At 46.9% G+C, this 19,481-nt stretch overlaps 1 protein-coding gene and 1 long non-coding RNA gene across 2 annotated transcripts in view; one reads left to right on the plus strand and one right to left on the minus strand.

Moving 5' to 3' along the window:
* The window catches only part of Mccc2 (methylcrotonyl-CoA carboxylase subunit 2), an 81,140-nt gene that overhangs the window by 53,145 nt on the left and 8,514 nt on the right, over nt 1–19,481 (minus strand). The window contains exons 2-4 of the mRNA XM_006994412.4: nt 12,469–12,535; nt 6,052–6,136; nt 3,804–3,905 (exon numbers count right to left, since the gene is read on the minus strand). Of these exons, the coding sequence (XP_006994474.1) occupies nt 3,804–3,905; nt 6,052–6,136; nt 12,469–12,535 (254 nt within the window). The remainder of the gene's footprint in view (nt 1–3,803; nt 3,906–6,051; nt 6,137–12,468; nt 12,536–19,481) is intronic.
* On the plus strand, nt 1,966–3,715 carry LOC121822827 (uncharacterized). The gene is made up of 3 exons (XR_006064090.2): nt 1,966–2,086; nt 3,186–3,258; nt 3,457–3,715. It is a non-coding gene; the product is annotated as an uncharacterized LOC121822827 (long non-coding RNA).

Consider the following 19,481-nt stretch of genomic DNA (forward strand, 5'->3'; position numbering starts at 1 on the left):
GGGCATGCCATACAGCCTTCGATTTCTAGTGCCTCTCTCTAGCTGATGGCCTCACGTTGTAAAACCAAGCTTTGGGGGCTGGAGAGATGGCTCAGAGGTGAAGAGCACTGGCTGCTCTTCCAAAGGTTCTGAGTTCAATTCCCAGCAACCTCATGGTGGCTCACAACCATCTGTAATGAGATCTGGTGCCCTCTTCTGGCCTGAGGCACACATGCAGGCAGAACACTGTATACATAATAAATAAATAAATCTTAAAAAAAAAAAAAGTAGCCGGGCGTTGGTGGCGCACGCCTTTAATCCCAGCACTCGGGAGGCAGAGCCAGGCGGATCTCTGTGAGTTCGAGGCCAGCCTGGACTACCAAGTGAGTCCCAGGAAAGGCGCAAAGCTACACAGAGAAACCCTGTCTCGAAAAACCAAAAAAAAAAAAAAAAAAAAAAAAAAGTAAAACCAAGCTTTAACCATGGTTCACATTCATAATCCAACAGAAAATGATCACTTTTGACAAGATTACACACTCACATTTGATTTTTAAAGAGCCATTAGTCCTCCATTTGTATTGAGACATTAACCTAAGTCACTGTTCAGTAAGGTTCTTTTTGGTCCTTTTTTTTTTTTTTTTAAGATTTTATTTATTTTTATTTTATGGATCTGGGTGTTTTGCCTGAATGTAATCTGTGCACCACATATGTGTAGTGCCAAATGGAGGCCAGAAGAAAGTGTTGGATCCTCTGTAACTAGCGTTACAGACAGCTGTTAGCTGCACGTGGCTGCTGGGAACTGAATCCCAGTCAGTCCTGTGGAAGAGCAGGCAGTGTTCTTACCACGGACCATCTCTCCAGCACTCAGTATGGTTCTTGAAATGAAAGGATCCTAACAAGATGATGATTTTTAAAAATCCAATTTTCTAGGGCAAGGAACGCTAATCTAATCTTTAAAGTGTTCTTTTAAGGAGCTGGAGAGATGGCTCAGTGGTTAAGAGCACTGACTGCTCTTCTGGAGGACCCAGGTCCAAATCCCAACACCCACATGGCAGCTCACAACTGTCTGTAACTCCAATTCCAGGGGACCTGACACCTCACACAGACACACATGCACATAAAATAAAAATAAATAAATTATAAAGCATCCTTTTAAGAAAGAAACTAAACGGGGCAGAGAGATGGCTCAGCAGTAAAGAGCATGCCAGCTCTTTGAGAGGACCCACGTTTGATTCCCAGCACCCACGTGGTGGCTCACAAGCATCTGTAACTCCAGTCTGACCTCCCTAGGCACGAGGCACACACACAGTGCACAGATATACATTCAGGCAGAAACACTCATACACATATTCTGTTTAATTAAAAAATAAACTTTAAAAAAGTAGAAAAAATAAGAATAAACTGCCAGGAATACTAAGATATACTTTTCATATTTTCAAAAGTGACTTAATAGCTGCATGTAGTGGTATCTGAAGTCCCAGCACTTGAGAAGTGCCAGCAGGAGGATCCAAAGTTTGAAATTAATTACACAGTGGGCTCAAGGCCAGCCTGGACTAAAGAGCAAGACCCTGTCTTTAAAAAAACAAGGTCTAAGGATCTAGCTCAGTGGGCATTTACCCTGAATGTACACAGTACAGAGTTCAAACTCCAGCACCGCAAGAGAAAAGAAAAACAATGTTTATTACTATTACAACCATAGGAAACAAAGACATTACACACACACACACACACACACACACACACACACACACACACTCAATCTTTCTAAAATAAATCTGTGTTGTTTGAAGTCACAACAAATACAAATTTTAAATAGTATAACACAAAGGACTATGAACCACGGCTCTTTCTATACCTCTCCTGAAGTCACGAGTCATGGGGTTGAGGAACGTGTGCCATAAACCAGCCTCGGAGCCAGTGACAATTGCACCATGAGAGGCCAGAAAGATCTAAGGCAGGCTTCCCAGGTCCCTCGATGTGGGGCACGGTATTGGCCTCTCTGAGCCTGTGTCCTTCTCTGCACAGCGTGATGACAAGACAGCCCCTCCCACTCAGCTGTGTGAGGATCAAGAGGAGCTCACACAGTCCCCCGCACAGAACCGACATGGTAAGTTCATCATCCCACGTAAGCACGGGAAGAAGCTTAACACGGAGTAGACTAGATTCCCAGCCTCTACCTGGTTCTAACATCAGCATCAGAAAACCTACGGGGCTGGTTAAAACACGGGTCACAGGGATGAGTCAGCACCTCTGGGGAAGGCCCAAGAGCCTGCTGTTCTAACCAGTCCCAGGCAGGTCATGACGCTGCTGCCTGGGAACACAGTGGACGCCTGCTCCTCTAAGACAGCTGCATTCCCCAGCTGGGCAAGAGACGGGATGGAGAGCTTCTGAAAACTCAGCTTGCCAACAGAGATTTATCTTCCCCTTCGCGGCAGGTTATCAACTGCAAATAGTTTCTGGGTTAGGGCTGGGACTCTGTGCTCACTCCCTTTCTCAGTGCTGGGACTTGATTTGGTTTAAACCTGTGCAGGTCTTGAGCACGCTGTCACAGTCTCTGTGCGTTCCTATGTGTGACAGTTCTGTTGTGTCTGGAAGATGCTGCTTCCTCGGAGTCAGCCGCCACCTCTGGCTCACACAGCCTTTCGGCCGCCGCCGCCTCCTTCTCCTCCTCCAAATAGATTTTTGTCTCGCTCATTCTCTCTCTCTCTCTCTCTCTCTCTCTCTCTCTCTCTCTCTCTCTCTCTCTCTCTCTCTCTCTCTCTCTCTCTCTCTCTTAATTTGCCCTGGAACTCACTCTGTAGACCAGGCTGGCCTCAAGCTCAAGAGCTCTGCCTGCCTCTGCCTCCTGAGTGCTGGAATTACAGGCATGCCCCACCACACCTGGCTTTAACAATTTTTCTGTTTGTTTTTGTTTGTCTGGGTTTTTTTTTTTCCTGCTCTTTTCTTTCATTCTATTTTTTTTTTTTTTTTTTTTTGAGAAAGAGAAAAAAGCATGAAGTTGTATGGGTAGAGAAGTGGGGAGGACCTGGGAGGGGTTGGTGGAGGGGAAAGAATATGCCCAAAATATATTGTGGAAAAAAAACACAACTTTTTAATAGAAAAAAAAATTTAAAAGTCCACACCTGGGGGAAATGGGGAAGTCTAAATTGAACACAAAAACTCTGGCTGATTTTGATTTTTCTCCCTTTAAATTGTGGTTTCTGCAGCTCCACAGATGAACCTAATACATATGAGACACTCAAGTCTTAAAGAACACAAAGCTTACTGCCAACATGCAGGGTGAGTGTTAACATCAGTGCAGCCATGACAGGCTGCAGACTAACAATACTGGGACTAGGCCTCACCATTAAACCAGGAAAAGCCACAAACTGCACCCTGTGGTGGGCCAATCAGAATTGAGACAAACAAGTACTAGATGCTCCAGAACATAAAGGATGGCTTACATCACGTGTATATAAATTGCCAATTTCCTTGCAGCGACACCAGTAACAATCCCTGTTGGACAAAACTTCTGTTGCCCACCTCCTGCCCAGTCAGGAGTTCAACCCCCACCTGAATCCAGAATCCCCCTCCCCTCCCCTCCCCCCATCCTTTACTCCTTAAAAACACTGCCTCGACTGAGCTCAGGGCTCTCTCTGATCTAACCACGGTGACAGAGAGCCCAAGCTCAAGCTTGCAATAAAGGCTCTTTGTTTTTGCATACAAACTCGGGCTCCTGGTGGTCTCTGGGGAGCTCATGACCTGGGCTTAACAAGTGTCAGGTGCCTGCATTCTAGCAACCTCTTCTTCTGCCCCTCACAATTGAGCACAGGTGGAATACTCACCCCGACACTCGTCCAATGCCCGTAATGATGCCACCTGCAGGGACTTCCTCGTCGCCGTACAACTGGTAACCTGCAAACTGGGAGAACTCCAGAAAGGGAGACCTAGAGGGAAGAAAAGGATGTTGTCTAGATTAAATGTCTGTATTTAAAAAGTTACACATAAGAATGGAAAGGTTTGTTTTAAAACAGGGCAGCATTTCCAATATGCATGTTACACATAAAAACCTACAAAAAGATTTCTAAAATAAGACCTGACAAGAATGCCATAGGAATTTATGGGGTACAACCAGGTAGCAGGCTACAGTAAAACGCTGGCACTTACTGTTCAAGTGCTGTGCAAATGTGTATATTACCACAGAAAGGGAGTAAAAGGGACCATCTGCCATCTGCCTGGCTCTCTTCTGTGGGCTTCATACACACTCACTCATTTGCTAACAAGGAAACCAAAACTCGGTCACCAGCCTAAGGTCACACAAGTTGTAAAGGGCAGATCTGGGGTTTCCATAAGCAGCCCGTCCCCAGGAACCAGGCTCTTATCCAACACTGAACTGTCCACTTTCACTTACCCATGTGTTCCAGATACAACCGGGGGAAAGAGGCCTAGAATGCTAGATTTGGTAAGATTGCTTTCTGTTTTACTAACGCAGGTGCCTGATACATATCTGCATAAGAAGGAGCTAAAAGAATATATGCTAGGGGCTGTAAGAAGGTTCATCAAGTAGAAGCACTTACAGAGGCCTGACAACCTGAGTTTGGTCCCTGGATCATGTCAGATAGCCGAAAAGTGACTCCTGAGAGCTGTCCTCTGACTTCTACACATGTGCCATGACACACAGGCACCCGGGCTCACCCATGCATGCTCTCATACAAATACGATGTCATAAGAAAGAAATCTAGTGGCCTAGAGATACAGCCCAGCCGGGACAGTTCTTACCTTGCACGCACAAAGGCCTGGGTTCAATGCCCAGCACCACACTAACCGAATGTGGTGGTGCACACCTGTACATAACCCATCCCTAGGGAGACAGAGGAGGGAGGATCAGAAGTTCAAGGTTGGGCTGGGGCTGTATCTCAGTGACAGTGTTCTTGCTTAGTTTGGGTGAAGCCCTAGGTCTAATCTGAAATACTTCCAGGGGAGGGGGGCAAGTTCAAGGTCCTCAGCTATACAGTGATTTTGAAGTCAGCTACATTTGAAGACCCTATCTTAAAATACAAAAACCAAACAGGAAAGAAAAAAATATCTCATGCACACAAGCAACTTGTCCCTTGTACCCCATGACCCATCCTTCAGGAAATCTACCAGTCAACTCTGTACTGTCTGTCATACACCCAGAACCCCCCATGCCTGCCACTCAGTCCACACCCAGCACAGCAGCCAGAGAGCAGCATCTTTAAAAACAGTCACACGTCATGAGATGATCCAGAAGAAGCTGTGGGGTGACTCTGTCTCTCACAGAAACAAACAAACAAGCCTATATTAATACAAACTAAGAAAGTGCAATGTCACCAGGCAATACAACCTTAAGTACCTAGTACCGGGAATGTCATCACCCAACACGTGACTTAGAAACTCAACAAATCCTGTTTCACCCCTACTGTAGCTCCCCTTTGCTGAGAGTCAGAACCTATAGCCGCCAGGTCCTCCCGAACCAGAGCCCACCCCCTGCTCTTCTCCCCCCACACCATTTGCTTCAGCTCCATGGGCTTCCTGGACACGGCTCAAACACACCGAGCGCGCTCTCTCTCTCTCTCTCTCCCTCCCTCTCTCTCTCTCTCTCTCTCTCTCTGCAGGGTTTCTGCACCGGTGTTTCTTTTTCCCACGACACTTGTCCCATTCTAGTATGCTATACAATTCAAGATGCTGACCGCTATTTCCGATCTCCCGCTGACCTTAGGGCAGAGATGTCTGTCCACATCATCCCCTGTTTCATTTGCCCCAATCTCTCAATAGATGTGTGATGGGTGCTCCCTGAATCCTATAAGAATCCAATTTAAAACCACCTGTTGTGGCCGGAGAGATGGCTCAGTGGTTAAGAGCACTAACTGCTCTACCAGAGGACCTGGGTTCGATTCCCAGCACCCACATGGTGGCTTACAGTTATCTGTAACTCCACTTCCAGGGGACCCAACACTTTCACCCAAACATACATGCAGCAAAACACCAATGTGTATAAAATTAAAAAAAAAAAAAAATTGTTGACGGGACTGTCCAGTAGGATACGCTGAGGTTGCAGTCGATAATACCAACCCTGGGTCTATGAGATTGTCGATTCTGTCTCTGGGTAGCAGTTTTCCTCTGGAAGTATGCCGGGCCCGGGCTTTCTCGCTGCCTCCTGCAATAAAATCATGATTACATTAGAGCAGATAGACATGAGCTAGGCCTCCATCTCACCTAATGCTAGGAACACATACAATGCTCCGCTCCAAACATGGCGGTTTAAAAAAAGGTTCAGTGGGCCAGGTGGTGGTGACACACTCCTTTAATCCCAGCACTTGGGAGGCAGAGGCAGGTGGATCTCTGTGAGTTCAAGGCCGGCCTGCTCTACAGAGAGTTCCAGGACAACCAAGGGTACACAGAGAAACCCTGTCTGGAAAAAAAAACAAACAAATAAATAAATAATAAAAGGAAAAATACAAAAGGTTCTGTGAGAAAAGGGCTAATTCTTTTTTGTATATCACTCAATATACCAGATGTCAGTTTTATGCAGTAAATAAACTGAGTTTTTAAGTGGCATATGCATAAATCACACACACACACACACACACACACACACACACACACACACACACACACGGATCTGGGGAGACAGTTCAGTCAATCAGTTCCCGCCATGCAGGCATGAGGACCTGAGTTTGGGTCTCCAGCATCTGTGTAAAGCCGGGCACGGTAGCATGACCTCTAACCCCACACCAATGGGCTGATACATCCTGGAGCTCACTGGCAAGGCAGCCTATCTGAACTGATGAACTCCAGGTTCAGTGGAAGACTCCGTCTCAAAAACTATGGTGGACAGTGACAGAGAAAGAGACGATGTTAACCTCTAGCCTCCACACACAAATATGCGTGTGCACCATTCCCCCTCGTGTGTGTGTGTGCATGTGTATGTGAGCGCTCGCACATATACACACATACATACACCAGATGTACATGTGCATAGGCACACACACTAATCTATCCCTGATCCTCAAGGATATATCATACATGTTCTAAATTCACTAGTAACTGTCCAAAGGGGTGGCATGCTATTTTCCTTAGAATTCTGACACTACAATATCATCTCATTGCCCCACGTGTACTAAACATGTACATGCACCACACTGTACGTGTGAACATCCGGATTCTGCCTTTGGACTAGGCAAAAGTCTAGCTTTGGACATCCCCTCCATGCTTGGCATGTGCAGACTTGCGGAAAGGTGCCATCAGGTCTGCACACGAGAAAGGTGAAACCCCGCCACAGTGATTACCAGGTCCCCTTGGAAATATCTTGACTCAGAGATGATCTTCTGTGATTCCCAACATTGCCCAAATCTTGACAAAATTACACTAACCCAAGAGCAGGGCAGCTGCTCCAGTCAGGCTTCTTGAAGCCAAAGGAGCACCCAAGGCTCACTACCCAGCCTGCAAGCCAAGACATCTGTGATGAGTGTCTGTCTACCCCTGGCTCTGAGCAAGCCACAGCAATGGAGTGGGAGACGCATCAAGCTGCCAGAAAATGCTTTTTACTGTTGCCCACAAATGTATCTTAACACAGCCTCTGCCTAATAAAACAGTCAACAATTTTAAGAGTACCATTTCTTTGTTGATTGAGATAAGAAATTATGTTCATACCCATTTCAAACAAGCTTCTAAATAACCCTTATTTTTCAAATCAGGGATCTTGGCTTGGCTGCAAGAATACTTCTCTCTCTCTCTGTCCTTTTTTTTTTTTTTTTTTTGGTTTTTTGAGACTAGGTTTCTCTGAGTAATATTCCTGGCAGTCCTGGAACTTTAGGCTAGCCTCGAATTCACAGAGATCCACCTGCCTCTGTGTGGTGATATTGTGTTCCCCAAAATATTGTGCACCCTAATAAACTTATCTGGGGTCAGAGAACAGATCAGCCACTAGATACAAAGGCCAGAAAATGGTGGCACACACGCCTTTAATCCTATCACTTGGGAGGCAGAGATCCATCCGGATCTCTGTGAGTTCAAAGCCACACTGGAAACAGCCAGGGATGGTGACTCACACCTTTAATCCCAGGAAGTAAGTCTTTAATCCCAGGAAGTGATGGCAGAAACCAGAAAGGTATAAGGCGTGAAAACCAGGAACTAGAGCTGGTTAAGCTTTCAGGCTTTCGAGAAGCAGTTCAGCTGAGATCCGTTCTCAATGAGGACTTAGAGGCTTCCAGTCTGAGGAAACAGGATCAGCTGAGGAACTGTTCAGGTGAGGAAGCTGTGGCTTGTTCTGCTTCTCTGATCTTCTGGCATTCACCCCAATACCAGGCCCTGGGTTTGTTTTTATTAACAAGACCTTTTAAGATTTGTGCTACACCTCTGCCTCCCAGGTGCTGGAATTAAAGGCGTGCGCCACCACCGCCCGGCTCACAGAAAATTCTTAAATCTACTTTTAGGTTACCAAGAAAACTATATCACAAATTATTTCTTTTTTCAAAATGAGTTAGTTGCAAGATAGTAAGATTAAAATTGCCTTTTCTCTTCTCCCAACTACTGGTCAAGTCCCTAATGAGGTGTGTTTGGGGTGGGGAAAGGGATGAAGGCATTACAAAGAACAGAAGTTCTAGGGGATGCGACCTTGATTCGGGTGTTGCTATGTGGGTCAACCTCATACTTTAATGCAGCGTATTGCGCACACTAATTTACTTCAATATTGAAAAACAAACATAAGGACTGTCCATGTGATTTTTAAATAAAGAAAGCAAGACTTGAGCAAAGGCCTTTGGAGGGTGGGTGACACAGTGATCATTAACGGGCCAGCACTTGAAGAGCCCAAGGTGGGAGGTGGGTGAGAAAGAGCAGGGAGAAGGAGAGGATACTTAAGACAGTCCTCCCCCTCCTCCTCAGTTCTCTGGAGTTTGACGCAGTCTGTTAGGCAGCTAGTACTATTCGGGTTTCAGAAGGAGCCACAGGCGAGTTATCTTTGGTGCAGACTCGATGAGCACAGAATGAAGTGTGCATGTGTTTTTGTTTTCAAGACAGGGTCTCATGTGGTTTGGCTGGCCTCCAATTTGCTACAGAGCCATGGCTTCCCATGAACTCTGTCTCCTTCTGCTTCTCCTTCCCATGTCAGGATTACAGACCTATTCCCCCATGCCTGGTTCCTCTGTAGAAAACTGAAACCATCTGACAGCACAATGGAGCACCTTAGTTTTCCAAAAATTGTTCTTCAAATTTTATATTAGCTCGATAAGTCAGTTCAGGCCTGTGGTCCCAGTAAGGATTGTTCCAGACTACCCTGGCTATAGAGTAAGATTTCATTTTAATATAAATTAACGAACAAACTTCATTCCCACAGACTCTGTGATGGAAAATCTTGACATTTCCCTTAAGGCCATTCTTATTAAGCTCTCATCGTGTGCAATTCACTAAATCACATTGATGCTAAGATTCACGCAAGTCCACACGTTAGCATCCCTGAACCGTGGAAACATTTCACAGCAGGATTCCAGCACCTTTCAAAGGCCAACTGCCAGGTGCCTGCCTCTGCGTACACCGATGATGTCACTTCAACCATGGGACACTCGCTGCTGATCACCAGGAGTGGAGTTTGTCTTCCATTTTTAAATGTCTTTAAAAAACGAAAAACAAAAGCCCCCTGCCTCAACTACCAAAGCCATCTGAAGATGCTTACCTCCATAAAGATATCCCCCAGGATAAAAACAAAGCACTTCTACATTTATCAAAACACTTGCAGCCCTTCGATGAGTGTGGGTTCATCAAAATACTTGGTTCTGGCTATTATGAAAGAGCCACGGGGATAATCCATTCTCTGCCTACAGAAATGACCAAGTCACTGTAATCGTCTGGGCTGGGGTGTGTGTGTGTGTGTGTGTGTGTGTGTGTGTGTGTGTGTGTGGTGGCTGGGGGAGGGGGATCAAAGACAGTAAAGCCAGAGAAGGAACCTTTCAGGATGTGGACAGAGGCGAGAAAACGGGAAAGAACCCCAGAGTCACCCAATACCCAGTCTTGCAAGTGTTACGTTCTTGCTAATGAAAAACTTCAAGGGGTACCTAAGAAAAACCCCAAACACCTGCCCCTGCTCCATTTGAAAACTCAATAGAAACTGCATTAATTTAAAAGTCAGAAGTCTCAATTCTACCATGGGAACAAAAAAAATGAAAAACAAGAAAAGAGGTGGGGGGACAAGTCGCATTCCCTAACCATCAACAGTCACCTGCCACGGTCACTCCACAGCGCTCAGAGCCAAACTTCGGAGAAATGTCCAGACCAACGTGCACAAAACGCCCACACAGCACAAAAGCGCAGACACATTGTGCTACTAAAGTGATTTGGAGTCATCCAAAGGTGTGCTAAAAATGTATGCTGAGCGGGATTATTTATGGGTGATTTTTTTCCCTTGATACTTCATTTTCCAAATTTTCTATAAGTATGTTTTAATATGGTTTAATAGTTTAACATAAATTCATACATCCTGATATAATGTCCACTTATCATTCTCATGGCAGAACAATTCCAGGCAAAACCAGGAAGGCCGAAGTCATCTTCTCTCCCAGCCCATCCCCCGCCTCCCCTGCCAGCCAGCTCAGTCCTCTCCTGCTGGAAAACAGCCTCTCCCCTGCAGCTCACCAGAGCAGACCACCCACCCTCAGCAGGTCCATGCTGCCGGACTTTGAATCCCTCTTGATAGGAAGCCATCTGTCCTAATGGCCCAGGAAACCCTCAACTGATCAAACCCAAGCGATGATGGGGTAACCATGGAGTTACCTCTTCCAACAGAACAGGTTTTTACTTTGGCAAATATGTGGGTATTTTTTCTAGAGACAGGTTATTCATTTACATCTTTGTTTATTCTTTTTTAGGGTAGATGTGGATAGGCTGGGAATCGAACTCTGAGTGTTATGCTCAAGGATGCACACCATCACTGAGCCACGAACCCAGCTTCTCTAGAGACAATTCCTTGTAGAGTGCTGTCCAGCCTTTTGGCACTGGAACATGACACTATCATCTACGAAGTTCCTTGAGAATATATAAACTGAGTTACCAAAAACCCCCTCGGGTTTTAAGTAAGTTTACGATTTTGTGATGGGCCACACTTGTGGCTGTCCTCGGCCACAGAGGGCTGCGGCTTGCTCATTCCCATAGCGCTCCAAGAGTGTGAATCACAGCCATCTTCGTGGGAAGGACTTCACTCACTTTGGCTATAGTAAAAAGCCAGAGACCAGTGCACTCCAAACACCTCTATTTCATCTGCTTCTACTGTCGGCTCCCTTTTGCTAACTCTGGATAATCTATTCATTGAAAAGATGGAAATATGTATTTAACATACTTATCATTCACAGACTCACTCCTAAGTATAAAACTTAGGTACAAACCAGAAAATGAAAGGTTTTCTTTTTTTTTTTTTTCACCCTGAGCTGAGGACCGAACCCAGGGCCTTGAGCTCTACCACTGAGCTAATTAATCCCCAACCCCGTTTTTTTTTTTTTTTTTAGAAGAATTAAAGGATTTAAAGGGAGCAGGATGTAGCTGAGTTAGTGGAGCACTGGTTCTATCCCCAGCCACGCATAAACTGGGCACGATGGTGCACGCTGTGACCTTAGCACTTGGAAGCAAGAGGATCAGGAGTTCAAGGTCATCGTCTAAGTCCAGTCTACAAGACGTCTAGTTTCAAAAATAAACGATTTAACCAAAGTGCTCAGCAACAAAACTAACATCTGGCACATCTCTCGAAACTTTCTCGGGGACCAACACTGCGGTTCTTTCTTCCTTAACGCCGCAGGACCTTGAGGGGGCTTCTCTCTGATCACCTGCCACTAGTCAGTCACCTTGAATAAACTCCTTGAAGAAAACAAACACATAGGATACTTTCTATATGTTCCCTTTTCTAATTCCTCCAGCAGATGAAAGCTGTCTTCCAAACATAGTAACACCTAAGAATGCAACAGTCTTCTCAGAGCACGGCCTCTACCTGAGAGGACACTGGGGAGAATTAGTTTTTAACGAGGGCTAGAAAATCCACGTTGCTCCTTCTACAGTGACTACCGGTAACAGACTACAGATCTTACTTTGTAGCTGGGAATGGAAACACACGACTGTGATCTTAGTGTTTGGGAGATTGCGGCGAGAGAATCATGAGTTCAAGACCAGCCTTGGGTACGCATCAGGCTGTAAGGCAGACAAACAGACAGACAAGGTTGTTATTCACCAGGCGTAAGAAGGGACCACAAGACACAACAAAACCCACTTTAGGAGTTTTCTTAGAGGAAGAGGATTGGAAAGATGGAGCAAGTTCAGCAGGCCTGCCAGAGAGAAATGTGCGGAAGCGGGGCGGGCACGGGTGGAGTCTGCTTTTAAGGATCACCTTGCGCATGCGCAGAGGGGCTTATGTAGGCATGCTAAGCATTTTGCCTGAATGCTGACAGCGCATGCGCGGCCATGGCCTCGGGAGGCAGCTAGCGTGTTGGGAATGAGAGCAACGGTGCTTACCTAGTCTTACGTACTGGGCTCGTTCATGAAGTTGACTCACGAGAGCTTTCATCTGCTCGTAGTTCTCCTGGAACAGAAGCACAGAGGGAGGAAGACCAGAATGTTAGGAAGTCATGACCCTTTCACCAAAGCAGGAGTCAAGAAACACACCGCGGGAGCCGGAGAAGCGGCTCAGCTGTTGAGAGCACCTGTGCTCTTGCAGAGGACGCGGGTTCGGTTCCCAGCACCCACTGGGCAGCTCAAAGCCACCTGTAGCTCCAGGAGATCCGACACCCTCTTCTGACCTCAACAGACTCCTACAAGCACAGGGCACATAAATTTATCCAGGCGCACGCACGCGCGCACACACAGACACACACAGACACACACACACACACACACACACACACACACACACACACTACATAAATACTAAAAAACAACCAAGGGCTGAGAGTGTGGCCAGAGGTGGAGAACTTGCCCAGTACATGTGAAGCAGCCTTGGGTGCAACCCCTATACTGCAAAAAAAAGGAAAGAAAAGTACCAACCTATGCCATCTTTGTGTGACCTCCCCACAGGGCCACCACCCCACCTACGTGGCCATCCTGTAGAAAGATGAATATTGCCCTCTTGTACAGCTTTTTTAGATCCCTGGCCCCTCTGACGCACCTCTCCAAGTCTGAACCCGGTTTTCAGTCCTAACCATGGTTACTTCATTGCAGTGCTCTTCTGGCCACTCCTGCTCTCTTTCTTCTTTAAACATCTACTGAATTTAATTGGTATTCACTTGCTGCTCCCCCCTCCCCCGCCCAGTTTTTTGAAACAGTGTTTCTCTATGTAGCCCTGGCTGGCCTGGAACTCAGAGATCCACCTGCTCCTGCCTTCAGAGTGCAGAGATTAAAGGCATGAGCCACCACTGCCCAGCTGTTTCCCTGCCTCTGGGGAGGGGTTGTTTTCCCATTTCAGGAACTGCTTTTGTTGCTGTTGCTGTTGTTTTGGACAGGGTCTCACATAGCCCAGGCTGAGCTAAGCTCATTACATACCTGGGAATGACACTGAACTTCATTCAGACTTTCCAGCCTCTGCCACTCAAGTGCAAAAGTTACAGTGTGTAAACCAGGGCGGTGGTGGCCCATGCCTTTAATCCCAGCACTCGGGAGGCAGAGGCAGGTGGATCTCTGTGAGTTCGAGGCCAGCCTGGGCTACCAAGTGAGTTCCAGGAAAGGCGCAAAGCTACAGAGAGAAACCCTGTCTCGAAAAACAAAAAAACAAAAAACAACAAAAACAAACAAACAAAAAAAAAGTTACAGTGTGCACCGGCCACATCCTGCTTTGATAGCATCCTTTGTAAGGGTCAGAAGCCATCTGTTTTGTTGACCACCTATCTCGTCCCTACCATCATCAGTCACTATCCTGAGATTCTAACCCCAGCTAGTGTTGATAAGGACTCTTAAAAACAAGGTTCAGTGGCAGGGGTGGGGTGGAGGAGGGTGGGGGCGGGAGGATGGAGAAACCAGGAAGAGGTAGATGAAGCATGGGGGAGGGACGCCTCATGTCTTACATTTTAAAAACAGTCTGAGCGGTAGAAGCAGGAGAATCCAGAGTTTAAGGTCACACTCAACTACACAGTCAGGTTGAAGCCAGCCTGAGCTATATGAGATCCTGTCTCAAAAAAATAAAAAATTAAACTGAAAAAGAAATTGAAAGGTAACGATAAGAATGAAACTATATGCCTGCACAAGCTTGGATATCTTCTGAGTGGCTCAGATAAAAATATTAATCTTAAGCAGAAAAAAATCAGGGAGACATATAACAAGCTTCCTTTGGGGCCACCAACCAGCTCCCAAATCATGACAGGGAAACAGTACTTGAATGCTCAGCCTTATCTTCCCTCTTGTTTTAATCTGTTTCTCTTTATCTATGTTTTGCCTCAGGGCTGTTTACCTTTCTTTCCTTCTGTATATCTTACTTTCCTGATTCCTCTGTGTCCGCCTGGCGGCTGCCTGGCTCCTGACTCCGGTCCCCATCCTTCTCTTTCTCTCTCATTCTCTTCATTCTTCCCTTTCCCTCTCTTCTCTCCCGAGCCTAGATTCCTCCTCCTCCTATGTATCCTCTCTGCCCACCAGCCCCGCCTATCCCTCTCCTGCCTAGCTATTGGCCAGTCAGCTTTTTATTAGACCAATCAGGGGCCTTAGGCAGGTAAGATGAAACAGCAATACATCTTTTCATAATTAAACTGCAGCATAAACAAATGTAACACATCTTTGCCTAGTTAAAATAATATTCCACAATAGGGACACTTTTCACCCTCCTGCATTTTCAAATTTTGTTCACTCAGCGTAGTACTTTAGGACAATATTTACACAGCTAGTTATTTTGTCCTGCTAAGACATTTTGCTCCCCATGATGTGATTTCCATCTCTGCTCAGTTATTTATAGTGCTAGAATGCTATTTGGCTTCCCAGCTTTACAGCAGGCAGGTTGCAAGCCTAGGGCTTTCTCTACTCAACAGCCCTGTACACTACCTCCCTTCCAAGCCCACATCCTGCACCCTAAGGGCCTGCTGGGAACTTAGCTCAAGAAGTTGTCCGGAACATTCTCTCCTCATGGACTCCTACTATGGGCTTATTGGAAAACTAGAAAATGGAAGGATGGATGGATGGATGGATGGAAACTGATGCCTGGCCTGCTCCTATAGTCTGTTGGGGGTTGCAGGTCTAGCCTGAGTGTTAGAGCTTTGAAGTTCCTTGGGTGATCCTAACCTGCAACTCAAATGGGAGAAACAGCAATCACAGTTCTGAGGCTTGACTCACAGAGGCTACTGAGAAGGTAGTATGTGGCAAACCCCTCTTTCCCATGTCTATGTCTAGTACTTGCTGGTAGTAACACGAGGCGGGGAAATCCAAACAGAAGTTCTGCTATTATTAAACCCAGGAGACTGACCGCCTTTATTCCCACTGAAGCAAGATGGGAGCTGACGCAAGAAATTGAATCCCCAGAGCATGTCAGTTCCACCAGTCGCCAAGAGGTGGCACTAGAGCTTGTCAGTTCCACCAGTCGCCAAGAGGTGGCACTAGAGCTTGTCAGTTCCACCAGTCGCCAAGAGGTGGCACTAGAGCTTGTCAGTTCCACCAGTCGCCAAGAGGTGGCACTAGAGCTTGTCAGTTCCACCAGTCGCCAAGAGGTGGCACTAGAGCTTGTCAGTTCCACCAGTCGCCAAGAGTTGGGAATAGAGCTTGTCAGTTCCACCAGTCGCCAAGAGTTGGGAATAGAGCTTGTCAGTTCCATCAGTCACCAAGAGGTGGCACTAGAGTAGTGTCACCTGGAATGCTTGAAGGCACACAGAGCTGCCTTTTCAGAAGCTCCTGTGTCTGGAACTCTCCGGAACGGTCTGTCATCTGAGAGAGCCCTAGCATAGGACAAGCCTCATGTGCACAAACCAAACAGTGGCAGACGGGGGCTCGGGGCAGTGCAGCCAAAGGCAGTCTCCATATCTGTCATGGAGTCTAATCTCTTACGATTTTTGCAAACCACAGACACTGAAGTGCGGAGCTGATGAGACCAGCTCACACACATGCAGGGAAACCTGGGCCCCCTGTCACAGCTCCCCAGACCTGAGGTACAATCTCTGCACCGACACGGAGCCCAATCCAGAGCAGAGTCAATCTAAACGAAAGCTAGATGGCCTTTAGATCAGAGGTTCTCAACCTCTGGGTCATGACCCCCTTTGGAGGGGTCAAATGACCCTTTCCCAGGAATCACCCAAGACCATCGGAAAACACAGATCTTTATATTATGGTTCATAACAGTAGCAAAAATTACAGTTACAAAGTAGCAATGGAAATAATTTTATGGTTCGGGGGCCACCACAACAGGAGGAACTGCATGGATTAAAGGGTCACAGCGTTGTGAAGGTTGAGAACCACTGCTCTGGATCTTGACCTTAGCTTAGCCAGCCTCTCATTAAGAAACACGGAAAAAGGGCCAGGCACAGTGACGGTGCTGGGGATGCTGTGGCAAGATAAGGAATTCAAGGCCAGCCTGGGCTACAGCATGAAAACTTGCCTGAAAAAAAAAAAATAAAGCTAAATTTCTTATAAAGGGGAAGCTCATTCTTTGCTAAGGTCTTCTGAAGTGCTTGGTAGACATGGGAGACGTGAAAGCAGGAAAAACAGGGATGCTCTGTGTGAGGAAAATGGGGGCAGAGAGCAGGGACCGGGGCCAGGGCATGGGAATATTACACAACCTCTGTACACCCTCTCTTACCCTTGGCAGCCTTCTATTATCTCCCTTTTACGGGTGTGTTTGCCTCAGAGCTGCTGCTTATAAGTGGAGGGCACAGGAGATGAGACATTGTTTATTGTTTTATGGTTGTTTTGATTTCTTTTAGATTTACGTGTTTCTTTCTTTTGTGTGAGATGCTTGTATGTACATGCACCACACATATGCCTGGTGCCCTCGGAGATCAGAAGAGGGTGTAAGCTCTCCCAGAACTGGAGTTACTTACGGCGGGCTGTGAACCACCCTGTGGGTGCTGGGAACTGAACCCGGGTCCTCTACAGCAAGTGCTCTTAATCGCTGAGCCATCTCTCCAGCCTCTTGTTGTTGTTCTGAGGCAGGATCTTACAGATTCCAGGCTGTCCTGGAATTCATCATGTAGTCACTGCAAGTCAGCAATGACTGTGAACTCCTGATCCTCCTGCCTCCACTTTCCAGAGCGATGGGCTTAGAAGCACATACCACCATGCACAGCCTAGGATTTAACATGTGTTTTGGCTAGCAAATATTTTTTTCGTTTCTTTTTTTTTTTTTTTTTTCCCGAGACAGGGTTTCTCTGTGTAGCTTTGCGCCTTTCCTGGAACTCACTTGGTAGCCCAGGCTGGCCTCGAACTCACAGAGATCCGCCTGCCTCTGCCTCCCAAGTGCTGGGATTAAAGGCGTGCGCCACCACCGCCCGGCCTTATTTTTTTTCATTTCTTACTACGAGGGGCAGAGCACGGCATGGCACATGGAGAGTTAGAGTCAGTTCTGTCCTTCTATCTTCACGTGGGTGCTGGGACTCAAATGCAGGGCGCAGGCTTATGAGCCACCTTGCTGGCCCCCAGACATTAGTTATACATAATAACGGGTTTCATTATCTTTTCACACACACACATCATGTACTGTGATCACGTTCCCACTCCCAGCTTACCCACCCCACTAGCCTCTCTCTTTCCTCCTCCTCTCCCCGACTAGCCCTCTTGTCCTTCCACAGTGTGGAGGTTAGTGCTGGTCTGTAACTTAATGGGGGCCTCAGCAGAGTTCTTACAGTCGCCCAGGTGAAGGGTTTGTTGCCTGAGCATGGGGACCTTACCAGGCTACAGCACTGAGGGAAAATCTCTCCTATGGCTTTTTCATGCACCATTTGGGCTGACCCCCTCTCCCACCCCCACCCCCTGCCCTCCTCTCCTGCAAACCTTCCCCTCCCCTCTTATCATATGTACTCTACTATGCCCCCCTCCCCCCCCACTTCTCATGGGTCTCCAGTTTCCTGGGCTCTACACACACTCACTCCCCCACTAACGCACATACATATATCAAAACAGGAACTAGGATCTGAATAAATAAGAACAAGCCTTTTGTTTTCTGATCCCAATACGGTAGTTCCCAATTCCATCCAATGTCCTGCAAGTTTCATAATTTCATTTTAATTTCATTTATATTTGAATATGCACCATTTACCCTCTCCAATCATCAGCTGGTAGACACCCAGGCCGATTCCATTTCCTCTCTTGTGACCAGAGCAGCACATGAACGTGTATGAGTAAATCTCTGTGGTAGGGTATGGAGTCCTTCAGATACATGACCAGGAGCGGTAAAGCTAGGTCATAAGTTAGCTCCATTTTCATTTTTTTTGAGAAGCCTCCGCACTGATTTCCACAGCCCACTGTCAATAAATAAGGGTCCCCTCCCCCCACAACCTCGTCAGAACTTGTTGCCATTGCTTTCCTTGGCAACAGCCATTCTGTCTCAAAGGATTTTTGATTTTCATTTCCCTGAGAGCTAAGGATGTTGAACATTTTAGTGGCCATATGTCTTTCTTCTTTTAAGAACTCTGTCCAATCTCTGGGCCCATTAACACATCTTAAGCAGTGTCCACCACTGTTTCCATATTACTACCACGGCAGACAGACCCTGCCAGCCGCTGGTCCACATCTGCTCTCTCCATCTTCTGGGTGTTTGAATCCCACCTGTATCCCAGGTGACAACATGCCTCAGGAAAAGGAAACAAAGCCTCGCTTCCTTCTGTAGATGGGTGTGAGCATGTCCCTAATTTTAACCAGTGGGGGAAAAAAACCAGAAGTTCTGAGGTCTGACTCCTCCCACGGCTCCTTAAGAAGAAGTCAACCCGGAGCTTGGGAGATACCTCCCTGAGTTCAGTATTCGGCTTGTAAGCACGAGAGCCTGGGTTCAACTTCCCAAAGCCCACGTGAAAAATCCAGGAGTGATGGCGTGCACTTGAGATCCCAGTGCAGGGGAGGTGGGAACAGGCGGATTCCCGGGGCTCACGGGCCAGCTAGCCTAGCCTAAGTAGCAAGCTGCAGGGCAGTAAGGGGTCATTGGGAAGGGACAAGTCAGTGACTGAGGAGTTTTGGGGAAGGATATCTGAAGCTGACCTCTGGCCTGCATATGCATCTGGAGTGCATGGGAATTCTGACGAGTGTGTGAGTGTGTTTGTGCATGTGTATGCTTGCATGTTTGTGTGTGTGTGTGTGTGTGTGTGTGTGTGTGTGTGTGTGTGTGTGTGTGTGGCTGCTGCCTGGCCTGTTTACCTTTCTTCACCGTGGGACTCAGACTAGCAGTGTTGGAGCAGTCATCCCAAATCCTTCCTCCAGGTTCCACGGTGAGCAAGCTGGGCCTCCCTATCTGTGGTGGTTTACACTGATAGTATCTAGAATTACCTAGAAAGGGAGCCCAAGCAAGCCTGTGAGGGAATTTGTGGATCAGGCTCATTGAGGGTGGAAGGCCACTCTAAGTGTGGCCTGCACCATTT

The sequence above is a fragment of the Peromyscus maniculatus genome, chromosome 15 (genome assembly GCF_049852395.1).
Source record: "Peromyscus maniculatus bairdii isolate BWxNUB_F1_BW_parent chromosome 15, HU_Pman_BW_mat_3.1, whole genome shotgun sequence".
NCBI classification, from domain to species: Eukaryota; Metazoa; Chordata; class Mammalia; order Rodentia; family Cricetidae; genus Peromyscus; species Peromyscus maniculatus.